This window comes from Callorhinchus milii, unplaced genomic scaffold (assembly GCF_018977255.1).
Source record: "Callorhinchus milii isolate IMCB2004 unplaced genomic scaffold, IMCB_Cmil_1.0 Scaffold21, whole genome shotgun sequence".
Lineage (NCBI taxonomy): Eukaryota > Metazoa > Chordata > Chondrichthyes > Chimaeriformes > Callorhinchidae > Callorhinchus > Callorhinchus milii.
The window spans coordinates 10,344,433-10,366,017 of NW_024704762.1; the positions used below are offsets into that span (position 1 = coordinate 10,344,433).

Below are 21,585 nucleotides of genomic sequence, written 5' to 3' on the forward strand. Positions count from 1 at the left end.
AATTCCCATTTAGTTGTCTTTACTGACTGTATGATGGCAATCTCTCAAAGGGCTGTAAATGTTTCTGTGAACATGAAACAACATGTAACTATCAGAGCATAATGTTGCAAGTGCTTAATTTTCGTTCCACTTGAGTCACCGGATGTCAACACTTGGGGAATTTCCTCGATGATGCAAATCCATGGGATAATAGCAGAAAATATTGTCATATCATGAGCATTATGAAATATAGTTTACATTTGTGAAACTCACTGATTGCAATATCCTCAATCTTACACTGATTCACAGCATGTCTTGTCAGCACCAATATAGACAGTGAGCAGCATTGTTTACAAATACTGAAGTTGGACTAAAATATGAGTGGATTTCCAGTTCGTGTGTTCTGGCTCCCATGTCTGCCTTGCGCTTTGTACTCTCTGTGTTACGAGTTACATTAGCTTCAGTTAATAAAAATATTGAATACTGCTAGTATTCTAGGTTACAGCTTTCTGAAAACGCCATTTATATCTCTGGAAAGCTAGGATTGCAAGTCCTATAATTATAATAATCCTTGGATTTGATATAGCACCTTATCACGTCTTCGAGATGTCTCAAAGTGCTTCCGAGAATATACCGTGAAGTGAATTGACTATATTTTGTGGGAGAAATAATATATATTATGAAAAAAAAAGGCCTGTAGGAAATGCAGTTGATTTTGTAAATTGCCCTTGTGCCTTTTTACAGCTGATCAATTCCTACCAGGATAGCTAAACTATTCTGACCTGGTTGTTATCTTAGCCAACAGGAAGCACTGTGATAAATTCACAGATAATAGAAAACTAAGTTGAGTTTCCACAGCAGGGTTATCACAAAATCTTGGTAATATATCCCGAACACAACTCCAACAATAGCAAAATATTAAATATTGTATGTTATTTAATTCACTATGTAATTCACATTTCCATTGAAATCTCTTGTGAATTTAATTATGGGGTTTTATGTGGTTATTTTCATTAAAATGTAGATGTTCTGCTCAAACTTTCAGAATTAATCCTAGCTTCTGTTTTTTATTCTTAGCCTAAATAAGGCTCTGTCCATTCTCGTCTCCAGTTTCTGTGAATCTTGCCTATAAGTCTCCTTCCCTCTGTACATATTGGGAAAGTGTGAGGAAGCATAGTGGAAGCTGCTCACTCACTGCAATTTAGCAGTTGACTCAAGAGGGATATGATGTGAAAGAGAAAATTCATGTTTTCAGATTCAATCCTGAGCAGTAAAAATCGGGAATAAATATTTGAGAAACATGTCTTATTGGGTTACCACCATTTGTTAAGTGCAGACTGGATGCAGTATGTCGTGAGATGTTTCTTTGGGAAACATGGTTCCACGATTCAGTAGTTGGAAAGTTGTCCCCATTTTTCACAGGGAGTTCAACAGCCACCACCAGAACTCCAAAGTTTTTCTCCCTTTTAATATTCCCTGAGGGGGTGTACATCATCTGTTTGTATGCAAGGAGTTAAGTTAAATGAATAATGTTTGTACTTCGTCTCGCACCTTATTCCATCAAAATATCTCAAAGCAGTTCGCACAGTGGTTCACTTTTTGAAGTGCACGGTCTGTGGCAAATTCTCAAAAGATTGAGAAATACCATGCCTAGGGTAGGTAATCAATAATTCAGATCTGTCACCAGCAGACAAGATATAAGGGCAGAATAAAAGAATATTTTATCTGTACAAGAATTCATGATGGACAAAGTTTTTAAAAAAAAAGTCAGGGCTGAAGCAGTGATTATTAGAGCAGCTTTGCTGAGCAGCCTGGAGTGAGGGACAAACACGGGCTTAATGTCCATTCCCAATCCCAAGCCTTGCTCAGCGGGAGGAAAGACATGGAGCAGTGGGCAAAGAGATGCACTTGATTGTTCACCTCCTGATGATCTGTTCCAGGGCTTTGGCACTGATCTGGATGCTCTGTCTACTCGCTCTCTTGGCGTTGACGGTGTTTGGATCAAGCAGACAAAAGATGGGGAGAGAGAGAGGAGGGAATGATGGAATAATAAGGAAATTAAGCTGAAAAGGATCTATGAAATTGGTGCTTCTAAACTTTTAAATTGCAAGAGTTAATAAATTTTAAAAATGCACTTCTGAAATATTGGAAACCGCAATACGTTGAAACTCTTTCATTGATTGGCTGTTTTGAAATGTTAGTTCATCCTTCAGTCATCATAAGTACTTACAGTTGTGTTCTGTGCAATGAAGAGATTCTCTTAGACATTCTCTATGTCTAAGATTCCCACTCCTACGCATGAAAATACAGAATAAAATCAGAATTGTGAAAGTATAATGATAATAAACCTTGCATTTGATATCGCGCCTTATCACGTCTTCGAGATGTCTCAAAGTGCTTCACAGAATATACTGTAAAGTGGATTGACTGTATATTTTGTGGGTGAATCGCCAATATGTTGGTGCTGACAGTGTTTTTTGCAATGTTTTCTAGCCTACCCAAAGAAACTAATGTGGAGGAATTCAGCTGTGACCACTGTGGTGACTTGAGAATGCACTGCTCATCAAAGAATGTACAAAAGAAGACTGAAATGGAGGATTGGTCGAGAGCTTCGATGGAGCTAATCTTATAGTTGACTCGTTGCTTCCTTTGTGATGATGTTCTGAAATTCCCAAGTTCTGGCATTGTGGGGTTTGCATGGCAAAGTAACCGTGGAGAAGCCAGGCTATCACAAACTGATGGATTTTGACAAGAGAGGAGGGAGGGGTGAAATGGAAGAAACAAAAAGAATGTCTAAATCTGGTGGTCGGGGAGCCAATTGTGGCCGGAGTACGGGGACCAGCTCCGGAGTCTTAATGGTGGGTCCCAACTTCCGAGTGGGGAAGAAGATTGGATGTGGGAATTTTGGAGAGCTTCGTCTAGGTAAGAGACGATTGGTTTGCTTGTTTCTGGCGTTGCCTCCCTGTTGCGATGTGTTTTTGTTCTCGGCGGAATGATTGTTTGAGTTATGCCATGAACTGGATGTCCAGTGGTATTGAAGCTTAATAAGGATACCTCATTAATAGATTACCCTTAATGATTAATTTTTAATTGGCCCATTGAGCACATGGCTTCCCAGGATGATGTGTAAGATTTCCAGCCTTTTAATCTATGCTGCACAAATCCTTACTGATTTTCTTTTTTCTCTTTTCCCCGTCCATCTCTGATGTTGCCACTACTTATTAATAATTACAGTTTTGTTGGGATGAGAGGGTGAGATGAACGTACTGCTTCAAATTGGCCCTGTAATGTTTGTTAGACAATATTTCTAATCTTGTTTTATTGCTGTACAGAATAGATTTTTCAACTTTGTTTTTAAATGGCGACCTGTTCCGTGTGAATGAGTTAATTGGTAATTAATTGATAGATAAAAACTAACCAGTAAAACTACCTCTGGTGTTTCTAAACAATTAAATTGCAAGAGTTTACCTCTGCTTTATTTCACAATTGAAGACAATTTTTCCATTTAAATGTAATTTTCTGGGAATACCAAATTAATATGTTATACACTTGTATATTTTTCCCATCCAACAGAAAATGCATAGACTTGTGAAAGATGTGGCCTTTTCTGTAATTATAGCACTGAAATGTGCACATTTTATCTGATTGTGGATTACACATGAATTGTCTCCTATTTTAATTATTTTTGTATTTGCTTTATCCAGGGAAAAATTTGTACACAAATGAGTATGTGGCCATTAAACTGGTAAGTTGCAGTTTAAGTGCCTGTTCTTTGTTGTATCTGTAGCAGCAATAAAGATGAAGTCCAGAACTACTGACACTAAGATATTTGCTCGCACCTCTTGCCCAACTATGAGAGAAGAAATGTTTGTTGTTCAATGTATTAGCACTTGTGTCGCCATAGCCACGCTGGGCCCACAATGCAAAGGATCCTTTTCCCTCTGGCCAAATGGTGCAGTTGAACAAGTTTAAAGGAATGCCAGGTTTGGTTGAACAGGGTGGAAATCCAAATTCATTGTGCGGAATAAATGGTTATGTTTATGTTTACTGTTCAGCAGATCTTTATACTAATATTGTTCATATGTTTTCTAGGAACCTATAAAATCCAGAGCTCCACAACTTCATTTGGAGTACAGATTCTACAAGCAGCTGGGAAATGCAGGTAGGAAATGGGTGTGAATGATTGTGTCTGTCGTTCAGAACTGGTGAGAATATTCTGTCGCTCTTAACAGTGTTTGCTAACCTTGCAAAAACAAATCAAACTTATGTAACTTATCTGTAGATGTGTCTTGCTTATCAATGGTTATGTTAAGTAGTTCTTGTTGTCTAGGATGAAAGAGGCTGTGGTAACCAAAGGAACCGACCATGAATAATGTCCATTTCTAGTTTTGCTTCCTTTTTTGTCAATTTAATAACAGAACCACCACTTACTGCTTCCACCCCCATTTTCACCTGAGCTATTTCTTGGTTAGTTGGGGGGGGGGAGGTGGTAAGTGGTGATTGGAATTCAATTGTTTCTCCCCAAAAAAAACCTATGGGATGCTACCTCACTGTTTTATTGACAGACAGTGAATCAAACCGTCCCCTGCTATATGGCAAACAGTACAGTGCCTGCTGGACATCAGAGGAGCTCTAAACTCTTGTGCTTTAATATTTTCAAAAAATATTCCGTCATCCCCCCCCCCCCCACTCCAGCAGGCTGCTGCAGCTCGCTCGGAAAACCTGCCTTTTTTAATTGACTCCTGAAACCGGAGCATTGGAGAATCAAGGCACAAAATAATGTATCAAAACATGGGGAGTAATGTGAGACGCAGCAAACCAATTCTTGAAGTGCTAAACACCTGCTCCGTCTGGGAAGTGGGATTCTCGCTGTGATTGGAAGCTACTGATTAAATGCATTTTGCTTTGACAAGATACTGATTTCTATGTTTTATTTCCCCCAAACTGCAGCAGACGCAGAGAGGTTTACACCTTGCTCTCTTTGGCAATAGCTAATTGGAAACTGCTTCTCCCCAATTTGATGTGCTGCGTATTGTCTGTGTAATCGGTGTTCTGTGTAACAACAAATTGTAGTATCCTGGCTTGGGAAAAATCTCTCCCTAAAGGTCAGTGGTCCTCAGTCCTTCAGAGAGAGAGCGAGAGAGAGGAAGAATGGGGGATGCTTCTATTTCAATCTATAATTGCACATTCTGCACTATTGCAGCCAGATTGCATCACCATCTAAATTAAATCATAAAACAGAGTTGTGCTGTTACAAGGGTTTGTATTTTGTTTTTCAGGGCTGTGTAATGCGTTTGAATGATTTTTCTGCTCTGGAGATTATTGGACATCTCTTTGGTGGAGTGCTTTCCAGGGGGTAATAATCCCTTAAAAAAAATTGGTCACTCAGTCCACAATTGTTTGTGGGACACTGTTGTGCGCAATTGGTTGCCACATTTCGCCCACAAAATACACAGTCAATCCACTGGACAATATATTCTGTGAAGCGCCTTGAGACATCTCAATAGAATGATAAATGCAAGTATTGTTATGAAGTGTAACTGGGCTAGAGAGGTGATAATTAGTCAAGAGATTGCGCTCTTGTCAGTTACCTTGAGTTCTCTATGGGAATGGCTCCCGAGTCGTGGTGTGAGGAACAGGAGCGAGTGATCTCTCCTCCTTGCTCCAATCCTGCTAGTGTTCAATCCCCCGAGGCTCATACATGAATAATGGCTTCTCGGGTGAAGCTCTTGAGGGCAAATCCCAGTGGCAGGAATGAAAATGTCACTAGTCGGAGAGAAAAATGAGCACTTTCCTATTATAATTCTACACAATTTTCACTTGTTGAGCCGCTCAATAATGGTTTCCTTGTCTCTTTTCAGAGGGAATTCCTCAGGTTTACTACTTTGGCCCCTGTGGGAAGTACAACGCCATGGTACTGGAGTTACTGGGACCTAGCTTGGAGGATTTATTTGATCTTTGTGATCGGACATTTTCACTTAAAACTGTACTAATGATCGCTATACAGTTGGTAAGTAGGACATTCTGCCAACCATTGCTGTGTGAAGGGAGGTTGGGTTCACCAGATTCATTGGGAAAGTAGTCGATGTACAATTGGGGTTTGCTCTGCTGTACTTTGCGGATGCTGACCTCGGCATTGTGGTTTTGTCTCTCAGATTACACGGATGGAATTTGTACACAGTAAAAGTTTGATATACAGAGACGTTAAGCCGGAGAATTTCTTAGTGGGACGACCGGGGAGTAAACGACAGCATACCATTCACATCATAGACTTTGGCCTTGCCAAAGAATACATAGATCCAGAGACCAAAAAGCACATCCCGTACCGAGAGCACAAGAGTTTAACCGGGACGGCACGATACATGAGTATAAACACACATCTGGGCAAAGGTAAGCTGTGAGGATGCTGGTTGAGCAAGCGCCTCCTAGTGGCGCAGGGCTGCATGGTCACTGTTGCGATCGGCCATGAATCTGTATGTTGCATCCGATCACTTTCGAGTTGCTTTTAATTTCACTGCCAACTTCCTTTTTTGCTGCTTCTCAGTTGACTGCTTTGTAGCTCCTATCCTGCTTGCACCACATTTAATAGCAGTAAGCCTTGCATTTTTCATTTTTTGTGTTTACGTCTCATGTGTTTATGTTATAATATGAATATTTTGATTCCAATATAGAGTTTTACAGCGCAAAGGGAAGCCACTCTTCTCTTGCTTTTGGTGTCTCTCTGACTGCCTGTATACTGGGAAAGATCTGATCAGTTTCAACTTTTTTATTATATATATATATATGAACATAAAAACTTGCTAGTTGAAAGAAGACCAACGTCCATCCAATTCACCTTCCACCATATCACTTGATATGTCATGTGCCAAACTGTATACCGTATTCTGAGATATTATTTATATAGTAGGAGCTTCCAATACTCTGTGGATGTATAAGATTAGAAACTCCCACGGTTTGCAAAGTGGGCTTTTATTTGAGCTGAGTTCGGCTGGTGCAAAAACACAGCTGGGCATTTATTCACGAGGGAGGGGGGTAAGGGGGGGAACATTACCCAGTACAAGACTGCTCTTACACGCGTCTCCTTCTGGTTTTCTTAAGAACTCACTTTCACAGGTTTGATTGCTTTCTGCCAAATCGTGCCCAGGGAACCGTAGGAGATGAGGTTTTTATAAAGAAAATCAATCCAATATCCAATTGCTTTTATCGTTCTACAAACACTCGTACACTTTTCATCTTTCAAAAGATGCCCCCCAAAAATGTTTTTATCGCGGACAACTAAAGCAAAGTTGATGTAGAACTTGGCAGCTCACGTGTTCCTCTGCAATAACTGGATGTGAATTGTGCGATGTATTTGTTCACAGAACAAAGTCGAAGGGATGACCTCGAAGCACTAGGGCACATGTTTATGTACTTCCTCCGAGGTAGCTTGCCATGGCAAGGTCTCAAGGTGAGTGAAACCCTAGACTGCAGGTTAAGTTATTCATGTCAGAGTATTGCTCTTGTGAGGAATATTGAGGAGCAGAATATGGCGCTATGTGGACAGGTCTGCTTTCTGTAGTTCAGTTTGATCATTTTCACAACTTTTTAAGGCTGCAGTATACTGTCAGAAGTGACATGTTAGCAAAGCCTGATTGTTTGGGGAAACTCAATGGATATAGTTGGTTGTGTTTAACTTTTTGCTGGTTTACATGTTTTGGCATTCTTCCCAGTATTTCTAAGTTGACTCCCTGTTGATTTGTTGGTTTCTCACCAGGAAGTCTGTGACTGGTAAATAATTAGTATTCAATGCCTCGGAAATCTGAGTATCAAAATGCTTTTTGAGGCCCAGGGAGGAGGCTTTGAGGTCAGTCAGTGGTGGAGGTCCCTGTATAGTTATTTCCCTTCAGAGAAACAAATCATTGACTGACTCTTTACAGATGTCCTCTTAACATACTGTATTATAAATGTCATTTCAAATTACACTTATTTGCTGATGTGTCAAGTTACATTCTGTATGGAACTGTGTTGTGTGTGTTCTAGGCTGACACATTAAAAGAGAGATATCAGAAAATAGGAGACACCAAGCGAGCTACACCAATTGAAGTCTTATGTGATAACTTTCCAGGTTTGAGACGTTTTTTCTTTTTAAAATAAGCTAAATAGCCTAGGATACAATCTCTGTAGAACTGTACTTTTGTTCATTGTTCAAAATGATTGCTAATTCCTTGATTATAGCACGTGCACATCAAGAGAGAAAGTGACTGTCTTAAGGATAAGTGCTATCAGTGGTCTGATCTGTGTCCGAGTATTCACACTTGTAGGAAAGTTGTGGTTCAGAATCGATGGGGATGGGAAGCAAGATATCATCTCTTTCGGTTTCCTAAACAGACACAGAAAAGAAAAAGATGGCCTTCAATTGGTCTGAAGATAGACTAATGCTAACACCAGTGTTGTGTCGTGCAGTCCAAGTCCCTTACATATAGTTGCCTCCAAACTGAACTTCCGAAATAGATAACTGCAGACTTCAGTTGAAGAATGTTGTCAAACCAGTTGTCCCAAAAATAGACTGAAACGGGTTGAGCATAATTGTTGTTATGTTGACTTTCCTGCTCTCAAGTTTCCATCCTCTAGAATTGCTGTGACCACGAGAGAGATGTAGAACTTGACTTCATTTCATGTCTGTGTTTTAGAAGAAATGGCAACATATCTCCGCTATGTGCGAAGACTCGACTTTTTTGAGAAACCAGATTACGAATACCTGCGGAAACTCTTCACAGATTTGTTTGACAGGAATGGCTTTGTGTTTGATTACGAATACGATTGGGTTGGCAAACCAATAGTAAGTATTTATAAATTTCACAATGGCTATTCAGACTCTTGTTTTTCCCTCTGAGCACCTCAGAACCGCAAGATAATGTGAGTCGTATAACCAGGTGCCCCAGGTCTAACCGGACAAAAGAAAAGATGCTCATTGAATGAAGTATTAAACTCCTTCCAAGATTTGAACACATCCAAAAGGGACAAGCTTGGCTTCTGACTCTGTAAAAGCATAGTCTGATGCTTTGCCCACCACATCAGTTACCAGGGTCAGTGCTGCCCCAAATTGGCTGATCTTATCTGGAGGTGGGTGTACACCACTATAATTGGCCTCAGTGTCATAGTCGAGATGAAAGTTGCCAGGGTTCTTTTTGCTGATTGTGGTCGGAAACATTCGTGCTTGTGGTTGTCTAAGGAAGACCTTATCAGGCTCAACAGCAAAACTCTACACTTTAACACCATGTCTGGGCTCACACTTAGGCAAGATATCAAACTGCTTCCGGCAGACAGGGATTGTCCTGAGGCGTCGTCTTCAGGATAGATGGGACTTAGTGAATAATTCAAGGATAAAAAGTATTTTTGTATTGCCTTAAATATTAATCTTTTTATTACAACTTCAGCCAACTCCCATTGGTTCAATCCACGCTGACATGGCGCTCTCTCCAACCAACCGAGATAAAGCACAGCAACAAACCAAACATCAGGTAAGGAGCAGGGAATGAGATTCTCGAGTGATGATCTACATTAGATCTGTAAATGTGTGACACATACGTACGCACCTACACCACCGTTCTAATGTTGCCCATACAATTACACCCCATGTTACATCTGGTTGCTGCTGGCATCACTTCTTACGTCCGGTACAGACTGATGGGCCAGCTTCCTGTACTTGTGCTAGCCCGGCTAGTGAGGCACGCAGGAAGGTGGCCAGTCATTGCTGCAGTTCACTGCACTTCCGGCTGCTGTGGGTCCACAGGACACTCGCATCATAAGCAAACCTGGGCTTCAGTGAGGCTCCTGGTCACAGCGATGCCTTCTAATTGATGCCATTCAGACTGGGCAGCGAAGTGTGGCTTGATTCTAAAGATCCGTTCACAATAAACCAACCCCCTCCAGATTCCATCCAGCAGCTCTAAAATGTCCACTGCTGTCTGCCCCCCACTGTATTCCGTCGCACAGCAGACCTGCTTACCTGCTGAATGGTGTGTGTGAACGCTGCCATTATCTTGCATTAGGTTGAATTGCACCTTTTTATTTGGGCTTTAAACTGGTATCTGAAGAGTAATGTGATTTTATTTATTTGGATCTGTGGGAAATTGCCATGAATTCAGGTGTCTGATATTCAGGTACACAGTACAGTGAAGCCTTGGCACTGGGTATTTGTGGAATATTGATCTTCAGTGTTTACCCACTTGGCCATTCGATGAGCACAATGACATCTTTCTACCTAATCTGGTCCATTATAGACAGCAACACAAACTGGGCTATGTGTTGGTGAGATCACAGCAGCACGACTGTGATGGGTTTCTGTAGCTGGCTGCTAGACTGTGGTGTATTATACTCTGCCTACTGCTTAGTGTGTGGAATGTGGCAGGAGTTGGACTCCAGCATGTCGGCTGATGAGAGATTTGCCAACACTTTTCTTCTCATGGTCTTAACTATTAGTATTAACGGATGTGACCCCAATCCAGGCTAAATGTACACCGTGGCTTGTAACTGGGCATGTGAACATGCTCGGTTAAAGCATCCTTTACATTTGTGGTTTTAATTTAACCATTTCATTCTCATTGGTTTACTCCCAATAATTCAACAATATTCTCCTTGTATCTGTTCTGTATACAAGATGTGCATGTCGTACATACACCATCACAACTGGAATTTGTCACTTGTGCAAGGGTTACAATTTCAGGTTCAGTTTGAGTAGAAAGGTGGGTTGTGTTGGTCAAATGCCTTGAAATGACCATCAATCTTGTTTGTACATCAGGTGCAATTTTTGTTGTTGTGAACTTTGGAGTATAATCGCAGCAACTGATCATACACATATTATATACACACACACACAGAAAGTTTAGGCCCAAATGACCGTGGACAAGTCTTGGATTGGCGATGTGAAGCTGTCAGGCACACATTAACTTGGGGTGTGTATGTACCATGGCTGACGAACGATTTGCACCTGAATATCAGTCCTAAGTTGCACTCATCTTAGTAAACAATACATATCTGAAATAATAATAATACTGATGATCCTTATAATTGATCTAGCCCTTTTACGTTGGGACATCTCAAAGCACTTCACAGGATTCACTGTAAAGTGTAAGGACTATTTTGTAGGTGAATATATGTTTTGGTTTATACAGCGTTAAGACTTACTTGTATTTTCCAGTGGGATCATTTCAGTCTTTAAGTTAGAGATCTTATTTGTTAGCTTAGAGCCCGGGTAAACAAATAACAAACAATATAGCTCTTTATCACGTCTTTGAGACGTCTTAAAGTGCTTCACAGGATACACTGTAAAGTGAACTGATTGTGTATTTTGTGGGTGATACACCAGGATGGTCCTGTAGCTAAACCATTGCCTTTATTTTTGTTTGCTGCTCACTGTATCGCTTCACTTACAGTCAATACTCCTCACTTTGCTTTACTCTTAACACACTCTGCAATTTTAATTTTGCCGATTTATTTAATGATTTGCATGTGTATAATTGCTCAGGTTCTGCTTGCTTTGAGCATGATTTTCCCCTCATGTTTTTTTTGTTTTCCTTCTGTCTTGTCTATTTTTTTTTAAACATTGGCAGTTAGCAGATCGCAATGGAGCATGTGAACCTCAGGCCAGTCGCCAGCCCAGTGCCCATCATGTGGGAACACACCTAGCGTCTGACAGGCTCGAGGGTTCTGTACAGGTACACTCTGCAAAGCGCCGCACCTTCAAACCCACCTTTGGTGTATTGCTCATTAAACACTGTGTCCTCTTTCCAAACCAACCCTGGGGACTTAACTTCTGTTTGAATGTTTGGTTTCCTTATTGAAAGCGGGGACATCAAGTCCCTAAGCTCCCAATTCTCTTTTAGCTTTCCCAGCTCAATCTGATATTGTCGTACAGGGCGAGAGCAGTTGCAGTGGTTGATGCACACCCAATGCTGGAGAACTGGCTTTCCCATTGTAGTGCTGTAATGAAGTGGAGAAACCAAGGTCCCGCATGCTGTGATTCCAGTTCAGGGCTTTGATTCCCAGCCCATTGACCACGGGTCATTTTGACACTTTGTGGCTGGAGGTGGGTCTGGCCCACTGGTGTTCATCCAGGAATGCATGCAGAGAATGTGATCCTCAAAGTTTACATTAGGATGGCTATAATAGCTCTTCAGTCAAGTATCGTGAGACTGGTCACAGCTCGTAGACACCTAAAACAGGAGAGTCAAAGCTTTGATGCCAGCTTTGGGCTGAGTTAGCAGATTTCAGTCAGGTCAGCAGTGGTTGTACCTCTGCAACCTGGATAAGTTCCAATGCATAAAGCTTTCAGTTGTCTGCTATTCTCGCATGCACATATACACACAACGCCTACAGAAAATTCCAATCAACTGTCTACGGCAATTGCAAAATAGTTGAATATTGAGCTGACTTTGCCTGTTGCTTATTGATTGTGTTGGAAGCATTTCCGTTTCAATCCATGTTTTCCTGGTCCCAGAGTATTGAATAATACACAAACGTTTCTTCCTTTGGGGCGACCACAAGTCATTGGCAGGAAAGAGCGGCTTTGACTGACTGCCCCTGACGTCCTGATCTCACAGCCTACACAGGGCTGGTAATGGTCATATCTGCAATCTTAAATGGTCTATAAAAGGAAGGTGATCATACGGCGGGATTTATAATTGTTCTGCATCTCAAAGATTGGTACAGTGTGCAAGATACAACACTACTTCACTATTTGGGAACCCTTTCAGCATCTCTCTTGCATTTCATGATGGTATGAAAGGCTCATCAATTGAGCTTCTCTGTCTTCCCTCTCTAGTTATGTATCTCTGCAACCCTGAGACAGTTGGTCTATGTGACAGTCAGTTTGTTCAGTTTTGCGTCATCTTATGACGTTAACCTTTTGTGGTGTTGTTCTGCACTATACCTTGCTGAGGAGTGTAGCATTTTAACGTTTTGCAGCATCTTTTGGCTCGCGTTATGTGTCCTATTTGCCAACGAGGACTTAATAATAACATCCTTTTTCAATTCCTGATTAAGCAAAGGGAACACTTCCTGATTGCTGCTCACTCTGCAAAGAGATCTAGAGATTGCAACCATGCAGTGATCCTCAAAGAAGGTTGACTCTAGTAAACCTTGGTATACAGTGTGTGGCTATTGTAAGAGGAATTACAGTTTGCTGCTGCGTCCTTAGTGCCATCTCTAGGGGAATTGACCGCTCTTTCCAGCCATGCAGGTTCTGGTTCTCTCGTCTCTAAATGTTCTTGTCCTGGATTATTCGATTGTGCTTTTAATGTTAATTATGTTATACATAAAATCTTCAACAATGAAGTAAAAGTTTACTTTTCGAATGTTTTTGAAGGTGGTGAGTTCAACGAATGGAGAACTTAACACTGATGACCCCACGGCAGGACACTCCAATGCGCCTATCACAGCCCCAGCAGAGATTGAAGTGGCAGATGATACCAGGTACGACCCACTGTCCTGTCCAGGTTTCTGTCCAGCCTGACGATCGTTTCCGTGTAATAAATGTCGAAAACCCACATCCAGCTGAGCTCCTGGAGAGAGAGGTTTGTGTTCAAGCTCTGTACGTGGATCTTGTTGAAAAGAACACAGAGCGTTGTACTCCATGAGGTCTGTTATCTCAAAAATGGTTTAAGACAAGAAATGGGATGATATAGGCAGTGGGGTGGATGGTGGTGGGTTGGTACTGTCACTCCCCCCCACCCCCCTGTATCTGTTCTGATTTGTGTCTTTGAAACAATGAAATGTAAAATTAATTTAACCACAGAAAACGCTGTAATTAAGCAAGAATTGTCAGTTGGCAATCAAAGAGAATAAGGATAAGAGAGCTAGATGGTGTGGGTGATGGAATTGGCATGTGTACAGCAACGTCTGTTGTGGTTGAGGCACATTCATTGATTGAGTCGATGAAGACCTATGGCAGGACACTCCAATGCGTCTAGTATCTGTAGACAAATGACCCTGATTGTTTTAAGGCTGAAATGGATGTTTTTCCTCTGCAGGTGCTGCTGTTTCTTTAACAGGAGGAAGAGGAAAACTATTCAGCGCCATAAGTGACTTTGACAGCTGCTGTGAGGTTTACATGTGTGCTCTGCAACTTTCCAGTCACGATAGATTCAGAAACCCATCCCTTTTGTGGCAGGCATCTCTATCTGCTGTTGTCTACCATCTTGACTCCTGTGCCCAGTGTGTTGGGCTGCTGACATTGGCACTCTTTCCTGCTGTGAAACTCATACAGGTTGTGGACTTGACAAAATTCACCATTGCAAAGTTTTAAACAGCCCATTTCTGTGGGGATTCACAACAACACACAAAAAAAACATTTGTTTTTGAAAATCAACACGAGAAGCTCAGCATTAAGTAGGATTAGTCTCTCGGTGGGATCAAGGCAAGGAGCATCGAGGGCAAGTTTTTACAAAGATCCCCTCCCCCCCGCCCCCATGGAGGAAAAAGGGGCAGCAAATGGTTACTTCAAGATTGTAACTCTGGCTGTTGGCACAATCGGAAGCACAACCTAAGATGTGCTTAGTTCCTCTCCTGTGTTCTAGAGCAAGTCAAACATTTCTCCTTTGTTTTTTTGGTCAACGTGAATGCGTGTTTTCTCGCAGTGGGGGGTGATGTCCATGGTCAGGCTTTCCCTCAGCGGGTATTGCGCTTTCCATAACTGTGTGTAAAGAGCTTTTTAATGGGGTCTGATTGTGCAAACACTTCTTTCCGCATATCTTGTCTAAGGGAATACAAAAACCGGTGGGAAATGCAGCATGTTCTTAAATGTAATCATGACCGTGTAATGTTTGCAAAGTGTAAATGAGGCTGTTGTCTTATTGAACTGGGTAGAGTTAGGACCTGGTAGTTCACAGAAATTTTCAAATGGGGGAAGAGAGAAAAAAAAATCTGGAGATTTTTTTTGAGTTGTGGCAATGAGGCCAGAGGTGGGCATGTGATGGCTTCCTTATGGCGAGCTTAGATTCAGGCCTTTCTGTGGAGGAATGAGCCAGACCAGGGCAGAGCAGCCGGCTTGCTTAGTCAGGGACAGTTTTTGCACAGTTCATGGCTTCTTGCATAATCGTACTACACACCCAGGAGAGATTGGAGCCTTGATTGGTTGTCAGTAAATCGTAGAGGAACAACGTTAATGGAAAGCCTCCCACAGTTTGAAACTATTTGACGATGATAAGGCGCAAAGCAAAGCTTCTCTAGACAGACCAGCGTTCAGCTACAGGTACATTTGTCCGGAAGGAAGTAGGCATAAGGACTCCTCCGAATCAGCCGTTTATTATTGTAGATGAAATGGCAACGAGAAGGAATTTTTCTTTCAGTAAGTTATTATTGATTCACGTGTTTAGGATGAGCAAATAGCTCCAGGTTTCTGAAGACTTTGTTGGAAAGCTAATGAAGCAATGAACAGTGACACAGTCCCTTCACATCAGGATCTGAAGCCACGGCTGCTCAGCCCCCCCTGAAGTCGGACACAAGTTCATTGGATTTTTGAAGCCACACCTAGCTTTACCCATTGCTTTCATCCTGGCTCAAAGCTTTTAATAAACCACTCATTTTGAACAGGGGTGGGAGTTAGTTGTTGAAAAACAAAGATTTTATGTACAATTTTAATTGCAAAATCTACTGTTTTATTTCCAAGTGCATTTCCTTTCAATCTTGTACCATTTTAGAATACTCTCTTCCTATTTAGTACAAAGTTGCAGGTTCTACTCAGGAAAATAGGGTACTTGAGAATGGGCCCCTGGCAAGACTGGGTTATTTGCTCATTATCCATCTCAATAGAAACTGGCTAACTCTAGGTCCAAGTAATACTAGGGCTTCTACTTCACTCTAGAGTCTACCCTTGGTGTCTTGCACACAACTACACTGAGGTCATATTCTTTACTGTATCCTGCCTGTTATTGATGCTGTCTTCATCGCACGGTACCCCACGAGAGGTGCAGAGGAAAGCTCGCCCACCACGACCACATGTGCAACATTCTCCTTGTGTAAGATTCAATTTTTATTTGGTTTTAAAAGATTTTCTTCCCTGAAAAATGCTTTAGTCTCAATTGTGGATTATGTCCATTTACCAAGAGTAGGATGTTCGGCAATGCGGATACAGAGGGTGAAAAGGAATGTTTTGCCAGCCAGATACCCAAGTGAGTAATATGTTTAATAGACTCCAGTTTGATAAGCAAGGAACTCCAGTGTGCTACATAATGTTTGTTTGAGTGATGGTTGGAAAAGCCTGAACTACTAGAATAATAGTTTGCATTATGAATTCAGTTTGTAAGCATGAATAAATGATTGTTGTTAAAGGGTCTGATTGGCCTATGTGGGGTAACAGGTACCCTGGAACGCTAATGTGCAGGTGGGTTTTTCTCTCTCTGCACACGTGATGATACGAAGAAGATATTCAGAGATGAAAATCACTGCAATTATGACATAAAAAAAATAATGTCACAAAGTTTTGTGTCCACAAATACTATTGTGGAATATTTGATTTCCCCCCCCACCCCCTCTCTCTCTCCGGGAATGAGAAGTCAATGTGTCGAAAGGATGTTCAGAGGTCTGTTAGATGAAGCTGTTGCAGTTTTTTTTCCCCCCCTTCCTCCTTTCCCTCTCCACCTGCCCTGCCCAGCGTTCAGATACAAACCGTTGGACTGAAACGCCAGGTTGGTGTTGTTTAGCAAAGTTGGGCACAAATGGAAGTTCCTCCCATTATAATCTCACATCACCAAAGCAGCCAGTATAACGCAACCAGAATTTCAGCCGGCGAGATTACTGGGAAGAGAAGAGAAGGCTGCACAAAAAACACATGCTTTTCATGGAGATGACTTCAGCTCAGCACAGCTTGAGTTATTTTCCACGCACGGAAAATCGTGGAACCCAAATGCTGATCAGAGACTACCTTTTAAATAAAAAAACATAGTGCTTGGTGGGCTGTTGACAGTCATACCTTATTTTAATAGTTATTACTGTATATAGACTTTAAAGATATGTGAGCAATTTCAGTTGCCAGAAATGACGCAAAGAATTTTGACTGTGAATCGTCTCTGTTTCTTCTTTTAAAAAGTGGCTCGGAGAGGAGAGGTCATGATAGTGCAGTGATAACGCCAGCAGAGCCAAACAGAAACCCTTCATCCCCTGCCTTTCTGTTGCGATGGGTCTGTTACTGGCTGCTGTTGTGATTGATTATCCGGATGTGATTATCGGTGTTATTGTGACGATCACACGTTTTTGCTTTCTTCGGTTCAGATTTTGATAACTTTTTGTGATCACTCCCTCTCCCTCTCTCTCTTTCTCTCTCTCCAAGCCCCCCACCACCCCCCCCTTTCCCCACCTCCCCATTGCCGAGAACGGTACCGTACCTCAGAAAGTCGAACTGTGTGTTCTGTGACCTGTCTAGCAAGAGTTAAATCACGAGACACAAAAAATTGACCTATTCACAACAAGGACGTAAGCAATTTTATAAGAGGCTGTCATTAATTTTGGTGACTGTAATAACAAGTGAAAACAACCAAATAAAGGGAATACAAGCAATTTATATTTGTGTCTTTGTTTTTCATTCTATTTGCTTCAATAACTCTCAGCGTGTTAAATGTACCAGATATTTTTGCAGCCTTTCAGCACAAGGAAGTTTATTGCTGTTACTTTGTTCTTATCGATGCAGTTTAAGCAGGCTCTTGTCCAGACTTTCCCAAAGCCTGTTGTATTAGTAATTCCCACCCGTGCCACCGCAAATCCCACAGTCTCCATATATATCTTCCCAATTGAAACTTGATGCAAATACAAAAAAGGAAGATCACCATTATTGGTGGACAATTTTCATGTTGTCACGGAGAATAAACAGCAGCAACGTGAATCCTTGTCCTTGTTTTTATTTATATTACTGTACTATTCATATTTCTCCTAAACCTCTGCTCCTTCGACCTCTCACACCAGGGGCAATTGTGCTGCTCCTGTGAGTGAAAAACAACCCTTTCTCTTCAACTTCTATCTGCATTTGATGTGCATATTCATTGTTTTCCACAGTTCAACTTATTCCCAGTTATTCATCGCTCTCAGAAATGCCTTTGCTGAGCCAAGTGTGGTGTCTGGATCATTAGGTACTTTGCAAGTTGTGCCTAAATGTAAGTTACAAAGAGAAACTGCAACAATGGCTTTTTATAAAGAGCTGATCCATTCCAGCAAAGCTCCATACTTTCAAAGCTCAAGACAATATTGCTCACTTTTAAGTCTCAGAGCGTGAGGCAGCTGAAAGTCACCTGAGGGGGCACGAGGTTAGAACTGGTGCCCTCGTAGATGTTATTTTGTGACTTGTTTACAGTAATGGAGATGCCTGGACCTGTCTGACTTTGGGTCAAATTCACCTGCCCATGCCTTAGACTTGCACGATTATCCCCCATGTCTTCCCCCTCCCACCTCTGCCATGCTTTACAGCAGGTTTGCCAGGTTGTCCCCACAGCTGGAATGTTTGGTGAATTGATGGTAACCTTTTCCAATCAACTATGCAAAGGGTGAAGCCTGAGTAGGATTTGGACCCAGAACCACAGAATGACTGACTTGACTGACTGACTCAGCCATCGGGATGAGAGTCCTACTCAGATGGGATTACAGTAAAATAATAAAATAATCCCTGTGTTTGACATTGTGCCTTTCCCTTTGGGAGGACATCTCAAAGCGCTTCACAGGATATATTGTAAAGTCTATTGTAGTGAAATAATAATCCTTGCAATTGATATCGCACCGTATCATGTCAATGTCTCAAAGTGCTTCACAGGGTCTCGCATCAGCGTAGCATTGAGACATAATTAATACTTCACCTTCTCCCCCCACCCCCAACCTTCTGTTTCACAGTCCCTTTGCCTTGCTCCCTCCCTCGCCCCTTTCAATACATGTCTCAAGAGACCTTCCTCTTCAGCCACCCTCCCACCTCTGCCCTCTCTGTCCTCCACTTCTCCTGATCCCAACCCCTAGCTTGGGTACAAATCCCGACTGTTCAATGCCTCAGGACATCTTCCTGACTGTGGGTTACACTGGGTGGTGGGAGCAGCTGTGACCACACGGTGTCACTGTCAGGCGATGGCATTGTGCTGATCAGATCACTGAATAAATTGTTGAAGTGGTTAGTGATTCCATTATGACTTGTGTGGCGATGCCCCCTTCTATGTTTTGCAGTTGTATAAGGCCAGAATCATACTCTTAATCTACACAGTTAAATCTTAGTACGTACGTCCCTCTATCTCCTGTAATTTATATTATGAAGATGAATTTGTGTTCTCATGGCACGGATGGAAAGGTCCCACAAACAATCTTGAAGTGAGTGGCAGGTTCTTATCTGAGGGATTATCGGCCAGGACTCCAGGAGAGAGGAAAACTCCCTTCTCTTTTCCAATAGCATCGCAGGATCTTTAACGTCCACTTGAATTGGCAGACAGGGCCTCATCTGAAGGGCGTCATCTCCGACAATGTGGGCCACTGCCCAATAGTGGGATCCGCAGGTTCATTTCAGCATTGGGCAGTGCTTTTGCTGCCCACAACCTGCTGCCAGACATGAGGGATCTGCCAACTGAGCCAAGCATTATAGGGTAGTCCCTCAACCGCACGTTGTGTAACTTGTGGAGAAGCCGCTCAAATATAACAGCTGCCACCAGGCCCTGCTCTAATATCAAGGTGGCTGGATTTGCCATCCGATCCCACATGATCTGTTAATCATTGTGTGGGTGACAGCAGGTCTGACGACGCAATCGCACTCACTGTCAGGTGTTGACATTGTGGCTGCCCTGAAAACATTGCTTCACCTTGTGATTCGTATCAAACAAACTGGCTGACGTGCCGCCAGTTAGGCTGCCACAGTATATAATAATAACACACACTAATCCTTGCACTTGACATGAGGCTTTATCACGTCGTTGAGATGGCTCAAAGCGCTTCACAGATTATACTGTAAAGTGGATTGTGTATTTTGGATGAGAAACATAGTCCCACAAACAGTTGAGTGACTAAATTATTTATTTTTTTGATTTTAGCTTCCAGGCTCCTGGTGAGAGAAGATTGGGTTCCTGCAGGAAATCAAAGCCCTGAGCATCTGGTTGGGTGAGGAATCTGATTTTAGTTCTGGATTTCTGTGCTTGGCTCAATGGCAGACAAACACCACAGTTGCCGTCAGTAATATCGAATTTAAAATTGTAAACATGCTTCAATTTCCCCCAAGAAAGGAAACTACAGCTGTGGAAGAGGCACCAACTTCCTCTGCAGACTTCCTGTGTGGAGCGGAGACTGGAGTCACAGCTCAGCCGCTTGTCACCAACAAAATATGCAGTCACTACACTGTACAGTGAAATCCTGGGAGGTGCTTCGAGACATCCTCTCAACTGGAAAGGCGCTGTACCAAATGCGAGGATTATTAATCACGGTTGGTGTCCCAATGGGCAATCCTTGCTGTGTGTGTATACGTTTGTGTTTGTGTGTGTGTGATTGTGTATGTGTGCGTATACGTTTGTGTGTGTGTGTGATTGTGTATGTGTGTGTTGCCCCGTTTTCACTGCAGGTGTCTCGCTGCTCTCTATGCTTATGTCTGGCTCATAAGTCTGTGGTGTGGTTCTGACGACTAATGGCTGATAATCTCAAATGGCATTTTTAGTGGCGGAAAAATAAATTATTACAGATGTGAAATGGAAAATACATAACTCCCCTCCCCCCTTGGCTTGTTTCAGTGGGTTCTGGTGTGAAATGCTCGTCAGAGTAAGAGAAAGTGGTGTGGTGAGCGCTGAGCTGGCTCTCAGGAAGTGGCCATGATCACGCACGAGCCTGTTTTATAATGAGTGCCGCAAAGGTGTTCTCCCCTGCTTCGCTCAGTCCAACGTTAGCTTTGTCCAGGACCATGCTGTGAGCAGAAATGGCTGGAGCCCAATGAGCGTTCACAGTCACTACACTTTAGTGAGCAGAAATGGCTGGAGCCCAATGAGCGTCCGCAGTCACTACACTTTACAGTAAATACAGTGAAACGTGTTCAGATGTCCCAATGCTGAGATTTACTCCGTATGGGTAACGGTCCAGAGTTTGGCAAATTCTTAAATACAGACTCAATGTTGAGGCCGGGGTTTCTGTAAGTTTCTTTTCGAGAGCGGCGGGAAACTAAAGTTGTCAGGGCTCAGGCTGAACTGAATCATGTCTGTCTGGGCCTCCGACCACGAACTGGAGGCATTTCTTCTGGCTTTGCGCGGCTGAGCTGTGTGGGGGTGTCCCGGGTTGCGCTGTGGGGAGCTGCGTACACTGGGCTGTATCGTGCTGTGCTATTTGGAGATGCACTGTGTGGGGGGCTGGGCTGTGCTATGCTGTACTGGGCTGGAGGCTGTACTGGGCTGTGCTGGGGCTGTGCTGGGCTGTGCTGGAGGCTGTACTGGGGGCTGTGCTGGGCTGTGCTGTGCGGGGCTGTGCTGGGGCTGTACTGGGCTGTGCTGGGGGCTGTACTACACTGGAGGCTGTACTAGGCTGTGCTATGCTGTACTGGGCTGGAGGCTGTACTGGGCTGTGCTATGCTGTACTGGGCTGGAGGCTGTACTGGGCTGTGCTGGGGCTGTGCTGGAGGCTGTACTGGGCTGTGCTGGAGGC

General features: G+C 42.7%; 1 protein-coding gene across 4 annotated transcripts in view; it reads left to right on the plus strand.

Annotated features, from left to right (window-relative positions):
* Positions 1–16,372, plus strand: part of LOC103189685 (casein kinase I) — a 32,540-nt gene extending 16,168 nt beyond the window's left edge. The window contains exons 2-13 of one of the 4 annotated variants that reach the window (XM_042342664.1): positions 2,473–2,901; positions 3,684–3,724; positions 4,072–4,141; positions 5,841–5,989; positions 6,135–6,369; positions 7,341–7,426; positions 7,999–8,083; positions 8,649–8,797; positions 9,396–9,479; positions 11,571–11,675; positions 13,325–13,431; positions 13,989–16,372. In XM_042342664.1, the coding sequence (XP_042198598.1) occupies positions 2,718–2,901; positions 3,684–3,724; positions 4,072–4,141; positions 5,841–5,989; positions 6,135–6,369; positions 7,341–7,426; positions 7,999–8,083; positions 8,649–8,797; positions 9,396–9,479; positions 11,571–11,675; positions 13,325–13,431; positions 13,989–14,043 (1,350 nt within the window). In that variant the 5' untranslated portion in view covers positions 2,473–2,717 and the 3' untranslated portion in view covers positions 14,044–16,372. The remainder of the gene's footprint in view (positions 1–2,472; positions 2,902–3,683; positions 3,725–4,071; positions 4,142–5,840; positions 5,990–6,134; positions 6,370–7,340; positions 7,427–7,998; positions 8,084–8,648; positions 8,798–9,395; positions 9,480–11,570; positions 11,676–13,324; positions 13,432–13,988) is intronic. The other 3 variants (XM_042342665.1, XM_042342666.1, XM_042342667.1) reach the window with 3 other exon arrangements.
* Positions 16,373–21,585: the final 5,213 nt, after the last annotated feature.